General features: G+C 36.8%; 1 protein-coding gene across 1 annotated transcript; it reads right to left on the bottom strand.

Annotated features, from left to right (window-relative positions):
- Positions 1 to 8,873: 8,873 nt before the first annotated feature.
- On the bottom strand, positions 8,874 to 18,062 carry LOC137730330 (uncharacterized). Its single transcript, XM_068469397.1, has 14 exons — positions 17,472 to 18,062; positions 17,168 to 17,282; positions 16,975 to 17,055; positions 16,576 to 16,658; positions 16,378 to 16,484; positions 16,168 to 16,278; positions 15,807 to 15,916; positions 10,157 to 10,418; positions 9,969 to 10,046; positions 9,805 to 9,855; positions 9,639 to 9,728; positions 9,432 to 9,512; positions 9,222 to 9,284; positions 8,874 to 9,102 (listed from the first exon to the last, which is right to left on the bottom strand). The coding sequence occupies exons 1-14, from the start codon at positions 17,554 to 17,556 to the stop codon at positions 9,076 to 9,078; spliced, it is 1,344 nt and encodes a 447-aa protein (XP_068325498.1). The 5' UTR covers positions 17,557 to 18,062; the 3' UTR covers positions 8,874 to 9,075.
- Between the last annotated feature and the right edge of the window lie 84 nt (positions 18,063 to 18,146).

Here is an 18,146-nt window from a genome sequence, read left to right on the forward strand (position 1 = left end):
AAATCTTCGAGTTTTGGACTCGATTGGGATGTATATCTACCTTACTACTCCTTATTTACCAACATGTTAGAAAATTTGGACAAAGTTTTCTGCAGCCTCCTTCTTGGAAAGCCGGAATTTCATCTTCAATGTGTTATATCACGTTCAACTCAAAAAAATTAAATTGAATCAGTAACATATAGATCTATTTAATAAAATAATAAGTTAATCATAAAAAAATGATTAAAATGTAATACTCCCGTGGAAGATGAACAACCACCTCTTTAACACAGCGTTAACATCGTGCAGATAACGTTTTGTGTTCTTGCCTTCTCTAATTCTTTGAATGAAATAATATATAAATATCATTAAAAGTTTTTGCCCGTCTTTAAAAAATATGACTTCAAGGCTACATAACACTCAATGCTATGAGTGCTTTAGCCGTATATTGAAAATAGAAGATCTATCAATACTCTAGCCTTGAATTCAATGTTTTGTTGTCACGTTTTCATAAATTTGATTTTCACAATTGATAGATTTTCTATTTCAATTTCTCCATTCATTTTCCGTATCACCCAATGCAACATACCATTGAAGAAAAATTGCAAAAATCATCCAAAGATATATCAAAAAACATTTAAAAGATAACTCATCTATTCAACATTGCAATTTCATACATCAACTTAAGAATTTGTTGCAATGTTATACCTCCGTCAACATTTTCGTCAATTTTTTTTTGTTAAATGCTGACGTGGCAAGCGCATAACCCACAAACACCGAACTGTAACTCCATGTTGGCTTTATTAAACCCACGGATCCTCCCATTAATTGATACGTGGAATGAAGAACAAATTTTAAAAAATAAAAATAAAAAAAAATTGAAAAACTGCTCGACGGAGATTGGGCTTGGGCTTGGTCGTGGTCATGGCTGCTGCCATGGTTTCTGTTCACAGTCGCAAAAACCACCCACCAATCATAAACTATCAGCTCAAACATGCATAATGAAGCAACAAAACCAAAAATCCTTACTTTCCTTGTCTTAATCCATCAAACAAAGCAAAAGGAACCCAAATTTCACAGCTTTACCAAAAAAATTAGAAACCCCAACAAACTAAAATCCCTAATTTTTAAAAATTCTACATTATTTGTCGTGAACCCAACCACAACATCCACATGTGGATTTGCTCCGACTACGACGCTGAGGGTGACGATGAGTGTGTGTAGTCGTCATGGTCATCATGGTCCATGGACGATTTCTTGTATCATATGACGACTGCAGGTTATTGATCTTGCCAAAAAACATTGAGACAACGTTTCAGGCGCGACTGAGGGTGGTAGATAATCAAAGAAGACAACGCTTCAAAATGGCATTGTTGTCGATGCTAGCGGTGAAGACTCTGCATACAGTGAGAACAGCGCTGTCAAAACACGAGTGGGCCTCCGAGCCCCAGTCGACTCAGGGTAGTGGGAGTGGTCACGAGATGTGTCCTTGGATTCGCCAGTTTGGAGTTTTCAAATGGTGGCAACAATGGCAGCCATTGATGAGATCAAGTGGTGGTTTTTTTTTTTTTTTTTGTTAATTTTTTGAAAAAAAAAATAATAATTTATTAATAATAATTAATTTTCAATCAACCTAGGCGAGACAATGGGTCTCACGCCTGCCACATCAACATTTAACAGAAAATTTGACGAAGATTTGACATTAAAATGAATTCGTAAGTTGATACATGAAATTGCAATGTTTAAAAGATGAAGTATGAGATTTTATTGTGACCTAAAGTTGAAGTTGTAAAATGTAATTTAATGGCACAAGAGGTGAGTTTTTTTCTCCCTATTCGGTCCCGACAGAAAATAATCAATTTTGCTAGATCATTTTCTCCGATTACAAAGAGATATTATTAGATATAATTAACTGTTTCGTCCAGTATTTAAGGAGACAAATGAAAATATGTTTTTTCTCCCCCACCAAGATTCAGAAACCCGTTTCCCATCTCCTCTAGCTTTGAATTCAATGTTCTGTTTTGATGGTTTGATCTCCCTCTGCTTTTTCCAGCTTAATAATCTCGGTTTTTTTTAATTTTTTATTATTATATATATTTTGATATTCCAAACAAAAACAAGAAATTAAGAAAAATAAAATAAATAAAGTTAAGTATTACCTGTAAGACGTAAGAGGGATTTAAAATAATTGATGCTAGTACCTCCTCTATCTTGAGTCCACTACATCCATAAACCAAATACAAATCTATGAAGACTTTTCGACATGAAAAATCCACAATACAAAATTTGAGAATTAAAGGAGGAAACAAAAATGATGCAATTAACAAGTTATCCAAAAACCTTTTTCTCAAACAGCTCTTCAAAGTAGGGAAAATTGACACATTATCTCAGGACTTATACTAATAATTTGACATTTATTTTCTAGTGAATTTGCTGGGTTTGAATACTTCGGTCGATAACTTATAAATTGGGTTGGTTCATGCTTTTTGCCTTTCACTTATCTGCAACATTGTTTTCATGGTTTATGCAAAAACAAGAATAATGTTTTCATGCTAATTGCTTTTCCTTAAAAAATTTACTTTCAAAAGTAAACTGTTATTAATACAAGCGATATTTTTACTTTAAACTACACTTTTCAATAGTAAACTTTTTTTTATATTATAGGCGATATTTTTACTTTGAATCCAGGACGTAGGGGGGTTGAAGATGAGGTACCGAGCAGAGAAGCACAAAAATGCAGAAAGAGAATAAGAGAGAGAGAGAGAGAGAGAGAGAGAGAAAGAGAGAGAGAGAGAGAGTGAGGGAAAGTAATTGATTACATTGAGATTGAATTAATCTTTACAACTAAGAGAATACAATTTATATAGCCATCATGACTAACTTGCAGGCTAAGCTATTTAACTAACTAATTTTGGTAACAACTCTAACAACCTTTTGGATATTGTCAACACAATCCACCACTAGAAAAATAAAATATTAGGGCCCGTCCCTGATTTTACAATATTTTGTTTCTAAAAGAGTGAATTGACCAAAATACCCCTAGAAATGAGTTTGTTGACTTTCGTTGACCGTCATTTCATGACATGTATGAACTACTATTTTACTGTATTCGTATAGTACTCGTTACTACGAACGCATGGGCGTAAGCGGAATCAAAAACGGAGTTACGATTAAAATTTTACGGAACTATAAACGTGAGGGTACTTTAGTAATTTTGCATTTTAGAGTTTGGTGATTCATTATTTTAATAATTTATGGTTGGATATTTTATTATTTTAATTATTTTACAGGCCCGTGGGGCCCACACCTCAACCAAGCTCTCATCTCCTCTCTGGCCACGTGTCATTTTTCCCCAACACTCTTGGATTCTTTGGAGCTCTCTTCCCCTCAACTCCCTCTCATCTCTTGGCTCTCTCTCACCTGTAGGGGTGCAACTTAGGTTGGGGCAATCCGAACCCACCCATGTCCAACCCGACTTTAAACCCAACCCAATTTCAATCCATTCATTGATTGGGTGAGTTGGGTTGATCATATGCCTGTTCATCCCCAACTCAACCTAACTTGATTAACCAAACCCAATCTAACTAGATTGTAACCCATATCAATTAATGCTCATACTACACCCAAGTGTGCCAAGTCCAAAAACCAACGCCATTTCTAATAATTATTTAATAAATTACCCTTTATAATTACTTAAGCTTTTAGGGGGCGTTTGTTACGCCGGACTATCTCGGACTGGATTAGCTTCAAGGACTAAGCTGGACTGGCTTAGACTAGATTAAACTGGACTAACTTAGTGAAGCGTTTGGTGCAGTATTGGACTAAGAAGCTGGATAATAACAAATTCTAATATTATATTATTTAATATATAAATTATTAATATTTTATTATGATCTTATCTTTTTCTCCATCTTTTCCTACCATTTCCGTCCCACTCTCTTCCTCTTCTCTCAGTTCTTCGTCCCACCCTCTCCCTCTTTTTTTCCTCTTAGACCTCTCAATTCATGTCTCTTTCTCATTTCTGGTCAAACTCCTTATCGATTATAGTCTCTATTTCTCTGTCCTCCCTCCTTCTTTAGCTATGCGTTGTTCGAACGGAACCTCACGGCTCCAATTTTCCCGACGAGTTGCAAGTTTCCCGATGTGTTTTCCAGCCAACCCTTGTTAAATTGGATGAAGTTAACACCGCCAAAAAATTCATCACCATCCCTAGACCGAGATCTTAGCTATGCATGCTCGAATCTGTCATGGATTTGAAGAAGCCCAAACAGGCCGAGACTTCTAGGCCATTTTCCGGCCACATTCGACCACATTTTGGCCTCGATTCAGGTAGAATCGTAATCTTGTCACTCCCAGCTTCAATTTTGTATATTTTATATGAAACTTGGTTGTGAAGTGGATCTGAAAGAGAGTCGGAAAGTTAATGATTGATCTACATGACCGGAGATGACGAGGAGTCTGTCGGGAGTGGTCGTTGAGCATGACGAGGACGAGAAAGAAAGGATAGTCTTAGATGACGAGAAAGAAAGGATAGTCTTAGCTAGTCCCATAGTTATTGGGGGGTCTCGCTAAGACCTCTTAGTGAAGGGTTTTGTCCATGCTAGTCCCCTTTAGTCTCATTAATGTTAGTCCCAGCATGGAACAAACACGGTATTGGACTAATAACTAGTCCAGTCCAGTCCAGTCCGACTTAGTGAGGGCAAACAAACGCCCCCTTAAGGAATAAGAGGCTTTGATTAGTCAACCCATATTCATAGTCTCTAAATCCTAAAGCTTTATAGTAGATTGATTATGACACTAGAGTTAGCTAGCTTTGATGCTACTTGGCTTAATTTTTTTTAGAAATTCTTGGAAACTAAGTTGTTACAAGATTAAACTTGAAAAAGCTAGGCAACCCAAACCTAATTAAACCTGAGCCCAAATGAACCCGAATGAAACCCAACCCGAACCCAAGCCTGAATTGTAAAAGTTGGGTTAGGATTGGGTTGACCATCCAACCCGCCCGAGTTGCACCCCTACTCACCTCTAACTCTCTCCCTCTCTGCTTCACCACATCATGAGCACCACTATCCCTTTCTGCCATTTTTCACGGCGAACAACCCACCACGAGTTATGAAAACCCAGATAAAGCCCAAGCTCGAACCCAGTCCAAGGTTTCTTTCCCTTTCTTTGCCACTGTTCACGATTTTTCCCCAATTGTTTTTCGACGATTTCTCGTCATTTCCGACGAAGGTGATTTCGAAAACCACCCAAATCTCCATGGATGGTATTTTATTATACGTTTCTAGCATCTTTTAAGAACTTTGGTGACGTTTGACATAGAGAATCAACTCGGGAAGTTATTTCCCAGTTTCTAGCTAGGGACTTGAGATTTTGCAGGATTTCTCCAGCCAATTTTGGCCATGACGGGTGACCACAATGGTATATTCTTGTTCCTTATGTTCTTAGCTTCATTTTGATTTTTGAATCATTGAAAATGGTTGAGTTTTGAACCTAAATCGAAGCTTAGGAAGTTTTCAGGCCAAATCCCTAGATTCGGCGATTGCAGCGGAAATCGGCCTCAAACCAATCGACCCAACCCATGAACCAAAACCTGAATCCGATCCAAATCCGAACCCAAACCCTAACCCGGATTCGACCCGTTGACTTGGACTAAACTCGGATCCAACCCGATTCAATTTCAAAATATGGAGGGATAACTTCCAATTAACTTTAACAAAATCTTCCATCTGAGGATAGAATATTCCGTTAAAATTAACTGTTGACCGTTAGTTGACTTGTTGACTTTTTCGAAAAAAAATTTGGAAACTCTCCTAAGCTAATTTTGATGTCCCATGTCCCTTTTTGGCATCCATTTAGTAAAATTTATAAGTTTTAACTTAGTTGACCGTCTCGACGGCTAGGTTGACCTTTGACTTTTTGATGACTTTTTACAGAATTTGCCCGGGACCCTCCATAGGGTATTTTGATGCTCTGATTCCAAATCCATCATTTCTTTTCCCAAATTTAATTATTTTTGTTGAGTTTTACTAATGGATCCCAATATTATGCTTAGGTGCAATTATTATCGGAAACTTCGGCTTTCCTAGTTCGAACGGCTGCGACCTCGCAAGTAACTATGAGTGAGTCTTTTCTTTTATATATATATATATATATATATATATATATATATATATATATATAGTGTGTGTGTGTGTGTGTGTGTGTGTGTGTGTGTGTGTGTGTGTATTTTAATTTAGTTTCCATATATACTTAACAATGAAATTTCTACGTGATGCCATAATTAAGTTAACATTATAAGAAATGTCATATTGATGAGAATTGTGAAATAATCCTACGGGATGCACAGGTATGCATACTATGATGGGATTTCCTTAATTATATTTACGGCCAAGAATAGTATTATGTTGACTAGAAGTATCAATTTACCGTTGCACGATCATATTTACGTTATCTGCTCATCGTATGCTACACTGGTGTTAGTACCCACCCAATCTTCACGTGTATGTTCACATAACACCGTATGCTTACTTTGGATCCACTGTAAGTGCTAGTCCTGTCCTTAATTGCTATAGGCAATTAGGACTCATATGTGATGCACATAGCGCCAATCTTCACATAATTGTAGTAGTAGAGCGTAAATCATTATTACACCAAATCATGTTCATGTCAAAATATCTCTGCATGAACTCGTGTGTCAGCATATGTCGATGAGCACTCGATGTGATATGTTTGTTTATACGAGATATTGTGATTACCGGATGTTATGTGTTTATTTGCGAGATATTGTGAAGTATTGTATTCTTGAGACATTACTGTTTACAATAAGTATTTTCATACCATTATGTTAGGGGTTATGATGTTTTTGAAAAAGGTTTTTACAACACTTTATTTTTAGGCCCATTCACCCTTGTTTTTCGCCCTTCCAAGTTTTAATGGCATAGCTTTTGTATCGACAAGGATTCTTGGCAAATGTTGATATAGGAGATTACCTTCGATGGTATAATTCTTATTCAACTTTTACTATACTTTACTCATGCTCTGACATCACGTGTGAAATAGGTTCAATCCCGCTCATGCGCAATCTTGCATTTAGTCACTTTCAGGTTTAAATTTATTTATATTTTCCACATCACTACACTATATGGCTTTGTCACCTTCCTGGTATTGGCCAACACAGCTCGATTCGAAATCCAAGTGGACATACCGAGTCGGGGTGTGTCATAAATAATATAATTAAAAAAATTGAAATGGTAAAATCAGATTTCCTATTGAGATTATGAATCCCACATCAGGGAAAGAAGGGACGTTGCATGTGCTTATAAGTTTGCTAATCCCCATAATTTGAATTGATTTTATAGTAGAACCTTAACTTCTTCATTTCGTTAGTCACACTTCTTTCGTACCAAGTTGGATTGAAAGTTGTTCAACCAGAACTGGTGACCCATGTTATAAAAGTAGACACAAGGGGTTTATGTGCTAGGTGAGAGCGTAATCTCATTAAAGAAAAAGAATATTGTTTGGCTTTTCACATGACGATGTGATATTATTTTACCGTATAAATGTCATAATTCAAATCAAACACGAAATTTTCTGCAACGAATGAAACAAGAACACTTGTACAAAATAAAATATTTATATTAATGAGAAAATTAGGCTACAATCTCTGAGTACAAGGCTTGATGTTCTAAGTCAATCTCCAAAGTAGAATTTGATTCAAAATGAGTAGTGTCACATGATACGACCCTTAATCTTGAACAAAAGACAATGAGTAGTGTCACATGATAGGTGATTTTAGACTTTGATGGTGGATGAATTGGCATGTGTTTGTTGCGCCTGTTGATTCTCCATGAGCTTGATGAAGAATACAAAGTATACATTTGTGCTTTTGGTGATTGCTTTGGCCAGAGAGATTCTGGTCTTTTAAAAAACTTGGCTTGCTTTGTTTCCCTCGACTGTCTCTTTCATGAAAATGAGCCTAGTGTTTCCCTCGACTGTCTCTTTCATGTAATTTGTGGGATTGATTTTTTTATTTGATTTCATTTGAGCTAATTATTTAATTTAGCTCTTTATTAAATTAGAATCTTTAATTTAGGAAATTAAACCCTAATTGATATAATTTGATCAAGTTAGAGTTAATTTGTCTCCTTTTGTATTGATTTGATTTAATTTAGACTAATTAATTTAATTTAGTCATGTACTTTCCTTTTAACTATAGTATTAACTTGAAAATATTTTTTGCCAATAATGTGAGCCTTCATAAGTACTACCCTAAGGAGGTGTGGGAGTAGGCTAAACCTCATAATGGGCTAGTAATAATGTGGTTCAAATCTACTTTTGGTGAGAATCGAACCTAAAACCTCTCACTTAGGAGCGAAGAGGAATACCATTAGATCGTAATATTAATTGTTGGTACTCGCATTTTAATTAGGGTTAAGATCCCTTTTTATCGTTGGTGCTACGGTCAATACCTTCCGTGTTTGGGATGTTATACTTCTTTTTTGTATGGCGTTAAGTTTTTGCATGAGCTCTCTAATTTTTAATTCCATATTACCAAACACCTCCCTATTCCAACGTCTAATATTGAATTTAAATCATTCAGCAAAAGCTCGAAACATATCATTTGAGTTTCCAATGAAGTTACATTGCCAATTGTCCTTAACAAATTTATTGAAACTTGGGTGATGAAGCCACTTAGCCTCAAACTTAAAGGAATATTTCCTCCAAGAGGAGCCATTGTTACACTGAAGGAAAATAGGACTATGTCCGAGCTAAATATTGGCATGTTATGTAAGGTAACATTTTCATACAAATTAAACCATTCAGAATTGGGCAAGGCATGATCAAGTCTTTCAAATGTTACCTTGGCCAATTCTGTGGTGTTTGAACGGACATAAAGGAATGCATTCAAGAAACGATATGAGAACATACAAAATGTCAAACTCGATTGGGTTACGAAAACAGAAAGCTTAACTTATGAGAGAAAGCAATGAAACACAACTTAAAATTGAAGATCCCTTAAACACTGTTCAAAATGTAAAGGGTGACCAAAATCCTGCCACCCATTGGATGGCCGTCCATCGTTCACTTCCATTCTCAATCGTAGCAGCAGCTATTCATTTCCTACAGAAAGAACCATCGTGGAATCAGACAAGTACATGAGAAGTAAACTTTCAAGGCAGTAGTTTGGCAAACACAATTGAAAAATACAGATGATATGCTTTTGATAACATGAGTAAAACCTGTGACATTAGCCGATGTTTTCTCATTAGTTGTGTTCTTGCCTTGTCTAATAGCGCATTCCTCTGCACACAATGCATATACGGAAGTTAGTCTGAATGTCCCGGTTTGGTTAAGGATTACGCTACTTTAGGAAACTATATGTACATCTTAAAAAGTTTTTGCGTACTAGAGAAAACAGTCCAAATATAACAACAGAAATAAAACCATACCCAAACCCTCTCTTTTTTTTGATCTTCCTTTGTCAGTTTATCTGGATCTCTTTCTTCAGGTACAAAGAAACAGACAGTAATCTGTAAATTTAAGTCGAAATATTAGCTCAATAATTCTTCAACTAACTACAAGACATTCAAAAGATGAGAATTTTTTTATTTTTGGTACAGAAAAAATGAACTAAGATAAACAGAGAGACGACCAACCTTATCAGTGGTAGATGCATACAATTCTGGGCCTAAATTTTTGTTTCTGCGTGGATTAAACTCGAACAAATTCTGTAGTTTCTCATTTTCCTGGTGCATAAACCAAATTGTTAATCCACCATAAATTAAGAATGCTGAGAAAATCAGAAAGAGGGAAAATACCAACCTTCATGTGGTTCTCAAATCCGCCAGCTAAAAAACTCTTCAAAAACTGTAACTGTTTATAAGATATTTAAAAGAAAATGACAATGATTAGAAAACACTACAAATCATATCAACAAGCCGAGTGATTAAACAAACATTAATGAGAAATATGAAACATTCAATTACCTGAATAATTTGATACCATGATGATAACTTTAGTTCTTTTCCATTGACTGTTAAAAAAAATTCCGAGGGACGAGAACTCTGAAAGTATATAATTCAAATTACTACACTTTCATATCAACAAAAATACAATTTAAATGGTTCTGTCTCAATGTATTGCCAGAGAAATAAATTACAAAACTGACAGTTACCTCAAAATATTTCACAACCTTGCGGACTTTGTTTGCAACATTCTCATTTCTTATGTCCGAATAAAGACAGTTTAACTTCTTTAAGACATTCTCTTTCAGTAATTGTTGCATGTGTGAATATTTTGTAAGGCTAGGATCCTTTGCTTCACTCCAAAACTTCTCCAGACTACCAGTTTCAAATATCAAAGCCAGCGCTTCACTGGCTGCTACGCGGACTAATTTATTATCGTGCTCTAATAGGTTTGAAAAGTAAGAAATGGCCCTGCATCAATTTGTACATATACGATGAGTGCTAAAGCAACATAATTCACTCTATAACATGATAGAGATGGGCAATGATTGATATGTATGACATATGGAGTAAAAAATTCTGAAAAGGAAGAGAGAAAGAAATAGCAATTTTCATCTATGTTATTTGTCCTCAAAACTGTTGAATTGTAAGTCTATAGCTGATTAGGAATAAGTCTTAGTTTAATATGTGTATGCACTTGAGTTAAAATACCAAGTGAGAAGCTGTGTGGTAGTAAGGCAAGAAATGCCAAGCGTTGTAATCTTAGCAACTAGCTAGATGAAGGGTCAAGAATAGTTTGTAATCAGAAAGCATCCAACTTGGATTCTAACGGTATTATTCCATCTGCATGTTTTATGTGTGGTGTGATAGACAGAGAAAAAGTTAATGAGATTTTGATTTGCTCCTCTATGACTCGCAGAGAAAAGCAACATTCCTTTGAAAGCTCTCCATTGTTAATTTCTCCTTCTTCATTTCAATTCTTCTTCAAACTACCAGAATAAAACACAGAATCACAACATGGTATCAAAGTCAGGTTCGATCATCTGAGCCTGGGCATAGATATATTAATCCACTGAGCTGAATCGAAGCTTGCTTGAAGCTCAATGAAGGTCGCCGGAGACTAGATATCATTTGAGAAGAGAAATCAACCCATTCGGACCAAAGATGTCTGGATCTGGAGGCTCAGAAGTACTCCAATTTTCTCCGGTGAGAACTACGAGTTCTGGAGAATCAAGATGGTGATGATTTTCAAATCACATGGGTTGTGGAATCTGGTGGAGAATGGAGTTAAAAACTTCCGATTCGAAGAAGAAGAAGGTTGAAGGATCATCAGAGGATGATGGAGATGAAGAAATGGCTGCTGTGTTGATGAAAGACGCAAAGGCTTTGGGAATCATGCAAAATACAGTTTCAAATCAAATCTTCCCACGAATCACCAATGCAGAATCAGCAAAGATGGCATGGGTTTTGTTGTATGGAGAGTGCTATGGTGGTGATCAGGTAAGGTCTGTGAAATTGCAAAATCTGAGACGTGAATTTGAATATGCTAGAATGCGTGATGATGAAACTCTGTCCAGGCATCTTACTAGGCTAAATGATTTGATTAATCATATGAAAACGTTTGGTAAAATTATGTTTAATGAAAGAATCGTACAAAAAGTTCTGATTAGCCTTGGTAAACCATATGATCCCATATGTCTAGTCATTGAGAATACAAAGTGTTTGGAGATTGTAGAATTGCAAGAGGTTGTGGCAATTTTGAAAAGCCAAGAGCAACGTTTTGATTTGCACAGTGTTGATACCACTGAGAGAGCTTTTGTTTCACTCTCTGTGAATCCAAAGGAACAAAACAAGGGTGGTGCTCATTCTGGTTCATCCAGATTTTAGAGAAACTGGAATTCTAAAGGCTAGAAATGGGAATCAAAACCCAAGTTTCAGCAGAAATCCCCCGTGAATGCTTATCAGAATATGAATGCATCTCAGTCAATGAGTCAAGAAGTTGCAAAGCCTCAGTGCAAGGTGTGTTCTAAGTACCATTTTGGTGAGTGTAGATACAAAGGGAAACCAAAATGCTTCAATTGTGATAAATTTGGGCATTGGGCTAGAGAATGTATTGCAGCTAAAACAATACAAAAGGCAAATAATGCTAATCAAGTGGAGATGACAGGAAATCTGTTTTATGCAAATAGCACAGTCACATAACCAAAGGTGAATGGAGAGTGGTACATTGATAGTGGTTGTAGCAACCACATGACAGGAAATGTGGAATTGCTTGTTGATGTGAGAACCAACATAGCTGGCAAAGTTCAAATGCCAACTGAAGACCATGTGAATGTTGCAGGAATGGGTTCATTGGTGATTGATACAAACAAAGGTAGAAAGTATGTTAGATAAGTAATGTACTTACCTGGCTTAAAAGAAAACTTGCTAAGTGTTGGTCAAATGGATGAGCATGGATATTTCTTGGTGTTTGGTGGTGGAATGTGCAGTGTGTTTGATGGTCCATCACTGGAATGCTTGGTTATGAAAGTGAAGAAGAAAGTGAATAGGTGCTATCCATTGACTTTATTATCTGAGAATCAGGTGGCTTTGAAAGCTAATGTCACTCACTCTACTGAGACTTGGCACAGGAGACTTGGGCACTTACATTTTGGTGGTCTCAAACAATTGAGAGACAAGGAAATGGTGCATGGTTTGCCTCAGTTTGAAGGCTACAATGGAGCCTGCGAAGGTTGCCAATTTGGAAAACAACACAAAGAAGAGTTACCAAGAAATCAAGTGCAAAGAGCAACTGCTCCACTTGAACTAATTCATGTTGATATGTGTGGACCTAAGAAGAATGATTCAATTGCTAGAAATAAGTATTTCATGCTGTTAATAGATGATCTCACCAGAATGACTTGGGTCTATTTTCTAAGATACAAGTCTGAAGCATTCAATTGTTTTAAAAAATTCAAAGCTATGGTAGAGTTACAAAGTGGATTCAAAGTTAAGTGCCTGAGAAGTGATAGAGGAAGGGAGTTCAAGTCATCTGAATTCGACCTATTCTGGAAAAAAGAAGGAATACAAAGACAACTCACTCTTGCATATACTCCACAGCAAAATGGAGTAGTGGAGAGGAAGAACAGAACTGTAATTAAGATGGCCAAACCCATGTTGCATGAGAAGAGCATGCCATACTTTCTCTGGGCAGAAGCAGTTCATACATCAGTGTATATTCTAAACAGATGTCCCACAAGGACTTTGAACAACATCACACCTTTTGAAGCTTATTCTAGGAAGAAACTAGGAATAGCACACTTGAGAGTATTTGGTTCACTATGCTATGTTCATGTTCCAAGTGAACACAAACATAAGCTTGAGCCTAAAAGCTCAAAGGAGTATTTGTGGGATATGCAACTTGTGAAAAGGGGTATAGGGTATTTGATCCACTATCCAAGAAACTAGCCTTGTCAAGAGACATTGTATTTGATGAAGAAGCTGCCTAAAATTGGGAAGAGAACTTAGAGTCAATTTCTCTCAATACTGGAAGTTTTATTTATGGTGACATAAGCACAGGAAGAAGTGACAGAATGGTGTTGTCTCCGACATCATTTGTAATATCTTCATCTAGGAGAGTTCTTAGTATTGAAGACTCTGAAGTTCAATCCAAGACACCCATCTCAGGTGAATCTGCAAGCATGTCAAACTTGAGTGAAGGGCACAATCAAGCATTTGATCATACACCATTGAAGTGGAGGAATATGAATGAAGTGTTGGCTCAATGTAATATGTGCATCATGGACCCAGAGAAGTATGAGGATGCTAAACAAGATGAGTCTTGGTTAAAAGCAATGGAGGATGAGCTATTCATGATTGAAAAGACTGGTACATGTACGCTTGTTGACAGACCAACTAAGAAACCTGTTATAGGAGTTAAATGGATCTACAAAACCAAATTAAATCTTGATGGGTTAGTGTTGAAAAACAAAGCAAGGCTGGTTGCAAAGGGCTATGCACAAAAGCCTGGTTTGGACTACAATGAGACCCATGCACCAGTTGCTAGGTTGGACACTATTAGAACCTTAATAGCCTTGGCTGCACAAAAGAGCTGGAAATTGTATTAGTTAGATGTAAAATCGGCTTTCTTGAATGGAGTATTACAAGAAGAGGTCTATGTTGAGCAACCTGAAGGTTTTCTAGTCAAAGGGAAGGAGGAAAAGGTGTACAAACTTCATAAGGCTCTTTATGGTCTAAAACAAGCTCCAAGAGCCTGGTATGGAGAGATTGACAACTTTTTCTCACAGTGTGGTTTCGAGAAGAGCTTGATTGAACCAACTTTGTATATAAAGGCAAGGGGAGAAGATGTCTTGATTGTTTCTATCTATGTGGACGATATAGTCTACACTGGCAGTTGCAAATCAATGCTAGAAGAGTTCAAGGAAGATATGAAAATGAAGTATGAGATGATAGACTTGGGACTTCTTCATCATTTCCTTGGGATGGGAGTGATTCAAACTGACTCTAGCATCTTAATTCATCAGAAGAAGTATGCAAGTTCTTTACTGAGTAAGTTTGGATTAAAAGAAGCAAAGACTATCACAACTCCTCTTGTAGCTACTGAGAAGTTGTCTAAAGATGATGGAAGTGGATCTACTAGTGAGGAAATGTATAGGAGTATTGTGGGAAGCCTTCTATATCTCACTGCTACAAGGCCGGATATAATGTATGCAGCAAGTCTATTGGTAAGATTTATGCACTGTCCTACTAATAGACACTATGGAACTGCAAAGAGGGTACTCAGATACATCAAAGGGACCCTGGATTATGGCCTGGAGTATGTGAAAGGAAGAAAAGCTTGTTTAATTGGCTTTTGTGATAGTGATTAGGGTGGTTCATTGGAGGATATCAAGAGCACATCAGGATATGCATCATTTGGCAGTGGTGTGTTCTCTTGGGCTTCAGTCAAGCAAAACTGTGTTGCACTCTCAACTGCAAAGGCTGAATACATAAGTTCATCAGAAGTCACAGCTCAAGCAATATGGCTGAGGTTTGTTTTGGAAGATTTCGGAGAATTACAAACTGAAGCTACTCCCCTTCACTGTGATAACACTTCTGCCATTGCAATTACTAAGAATTCTGTGTTTCATCAGAAGACCAAGCACATTGACAGGAGGTATCATTTTATCAAAGATGCATTGCAGGAAGGCATCATTGATCTGATCTATTGTCCCACAGAAGAGCAATTGGCAGATGTCTTCACAAAGCCTCTCGCAAAGGATCGATTTAATCTTCTCAAAAGCAAACTTGGAGTAAAATCAGTTTTAGACTTAAAGGGGAGTGTTGATGTAAGTCTATAGCTGATTAGGAATAAGTCTTAGTTTAGTATGTGTATGCACTTGAGTTAAAATACCAATGAGAAGTTGTATGGTAGTAAGGCAAGAAATGCCAAGTGTTGTAATCCTAGCAACTAGCTAGATGAAGGGTCAAGATTAGTTTGTAATCAGAAAGCATCCAACTTGGATTCTAACGGTATTATTCCATCTGCACGTTTTGTGTGTGGTGTGATAGACTAAGAAAAAGTTAATGAGATTTTGATTTGCTCCTCTGTGACTCACAGAGAAAAGCAACATTCCTTTGAAAGCTCTCCATTGTTAATTTCTCCTTCATTTCATCTTCCATTCTTCTTCAAACCACCAGAACAAAACACAGAATCACAACAAAAACCAAGACGAACTTACTAACTTAGAATTTGATTCACTGCTACTATTTCACAATTAGATGATTTTTTTTTCAGAAAATATATTTTAACTGTTAAAAGGTAGTTCAAGACATTTCTAAATTGAGTGAACTTCTCATTATGTTGAGTTAAAAATTTACCCATTCCAATAGTTGTGGCTGAGTCTCCATCCCTCCATGCTTGTAAGAAGAAACAACCAAGCATATACTGCAGCAACTAGGACCTCTGCCGAATGCTTTTGGGTGTCAACCTAAAAGATAAAACGACGACACCCTTGATTACGACTAAATACTAATAAGCTACAGAAGATAATAACTATAGGGTCCTCGTAGTAGTAGGCATTAGAAATACTAGAGAAAATATATGGGAACTTGTAAATTAAGTTAGAAAATTGGTAAAACAAAGATCCATAATTCTTCAATATAAAAAGTTTTTCTAAAACAAATGCGAAAGAAGATATTGATTGGTTAAGACATAAAGGTAAGCTAAAGGAATACATACATCTGAGGCAGACTCAGGATTAATGAACTTCCAAATAATTTGCATTGCACTTTCAGTCTCCTCCGAGTTAGTTGCACCAAAGAAAGCCACAATAGCCAAACAATCCAATATCTGTATCAAAACATCTCACGGTTAACCCAACTTCTTGAGAAATCCTATAAACAAAACTTAACTGTTAGTTTTTATGTAATATCATGAAAATTAAGCTACCTTTAAGGTTGCGGGTCCAGATTTCAGAACTTTGGAAAATACAGGAAGCAACTCTCTGTATATTTCAGACAACTTATCCTCGCAACAAATGACTATGGCCAGCAAGCCTGACATTATGATAAAAGGAGACCCGTTAGAGTTACAAGAGAAATGCAAAACCAAAAAAATACACATGCTACTTGACAGAGCTAGACAAACCAATGACATGAAGTGATAGCTGCTTCTCCCTGTTAGAACCCTTTTTTAGGCAATTCAAGCTTCTGAATAGAAAAGTAGCAAAACTGCAAGAAAACAAAAAGTAATCACAAAAGGAGCTCTCAGAAATCGTTTACACAATCTAGATCTTCTACTAAACAGCGATGACTCAACATACACGATCACACAACCCACATACAAATGAAAAACCCGCATGTTTACCAATTACCTATTACCTATTATCCACACATCAATCTTCTACAATGACATGATTCTTTGGGTGAAGACACAACTATTCTGATAGTACTGGAAAGCGAAGAAAACATAACGCAGTGATTTCATACTTCCTAGCAATAAAGCAAGACAATTTTTTTACACAAAAGAAAATTTAGATATGCTTACTTGTTTTCCAGAAACTCATGGTCTAGTTTACGCTTTAATCCCTCAATTATTGATGCCAATGCCTCCTCTCGGTCGGATCCCCTTCATTGAAAAAAACAAAGAAAACCCATCAAAATTTGGTAGCAACCAAAATCAATGGTACCCAATTTTCAGAATTACAGAAAGAAAGAAAAACAAAGTGACACAAAGGAACCTCTTCTCAAACAACCCTTCTAACAAAAAGGAAAGTGTCTTCAGTTTTGGAGGCCGAATCACCGGTTCATTGTCCGTAGACTCGTCAGCTGCAACTGCACCAGGTCTACCAGTTTCTAAAACCATGAAAAATCAAGGAGTAAGAATTTATACACACATTGTAACTTTTCAATCTAACCAACATAGAAAAGAATTCTCCATCGACACAAAATCTGAAGATACTAGCTGAACTGAAACGTAATTACAAAAACCAGAAAGCCAAAAGAAATTTACAAAAAAAAAGAGAAAGGAAAAAAATGAATTACTTCTTTCGCCGCCGCGCTTTCTGGCGGCTGACGGCGGAGGAGCTTTGCCTCTTCTCATCATGTTCGAACGCATGTGAGAACTCATCGCTCGAAGTCAATCACAACGCAAAGTCCGGATTTTTTATTTCCGGAAACGGACGAATTTCTCCAATTCAATTCCAATCAGGATGAACCCTAATTCCCAATTGGACCAAATCGTAACCCCTTCTGCTAAACTCTGAATTCAGAACTCCGGCGACCCGTCCCAACCCTTTATTCCCGCGACGAACACGAAGCTCTAGTTCAAGCATTGTGGGGAGGTCTGATTGATTTATAAAAAGGTTTTCTTTCTGGTTTTGAATTCCGAATCGGAAAAGGACTTTGCTCTGTTTTTGAATTCCTAATCGGAAAGGGATTTTGCTATTTGCAAATTGGTAAGTAGATGTAGATTGGACTTTATGAAATTGGAGTTGGCAAGAAAAGGCAACCTCAATTGCGCAACTGGAAAAAAATGGCCGCCAATTTTAAAGTATTTAGGGCGGCCTGACCTCCTCCACTGCGGCGGTAAAAGCTCCACCCTGCGCGCGTAGCTTCAGTTATCTGGTATTAGGGGACCGTTAATATGGGAATAGATACCGTTAAAAAAGTGCAAGTTGTTCACGAAAATTTTGAAAATAACCTGTCCCTTTAATATTA

The sequence above is a fragment of the Pyrus communis genome, chromosome 3 (genome assembly GCF_963583255.1).
Source record: "Pyrus communis chromosome 3, drPyrComm1.1, whole genome shotgun sequence".
NCBI lineage: Eukaryota > Viridiplantae > Streptophyta > Magnoliopsida > Rosales > Rosaceae > Pyrus > Pyrus communis.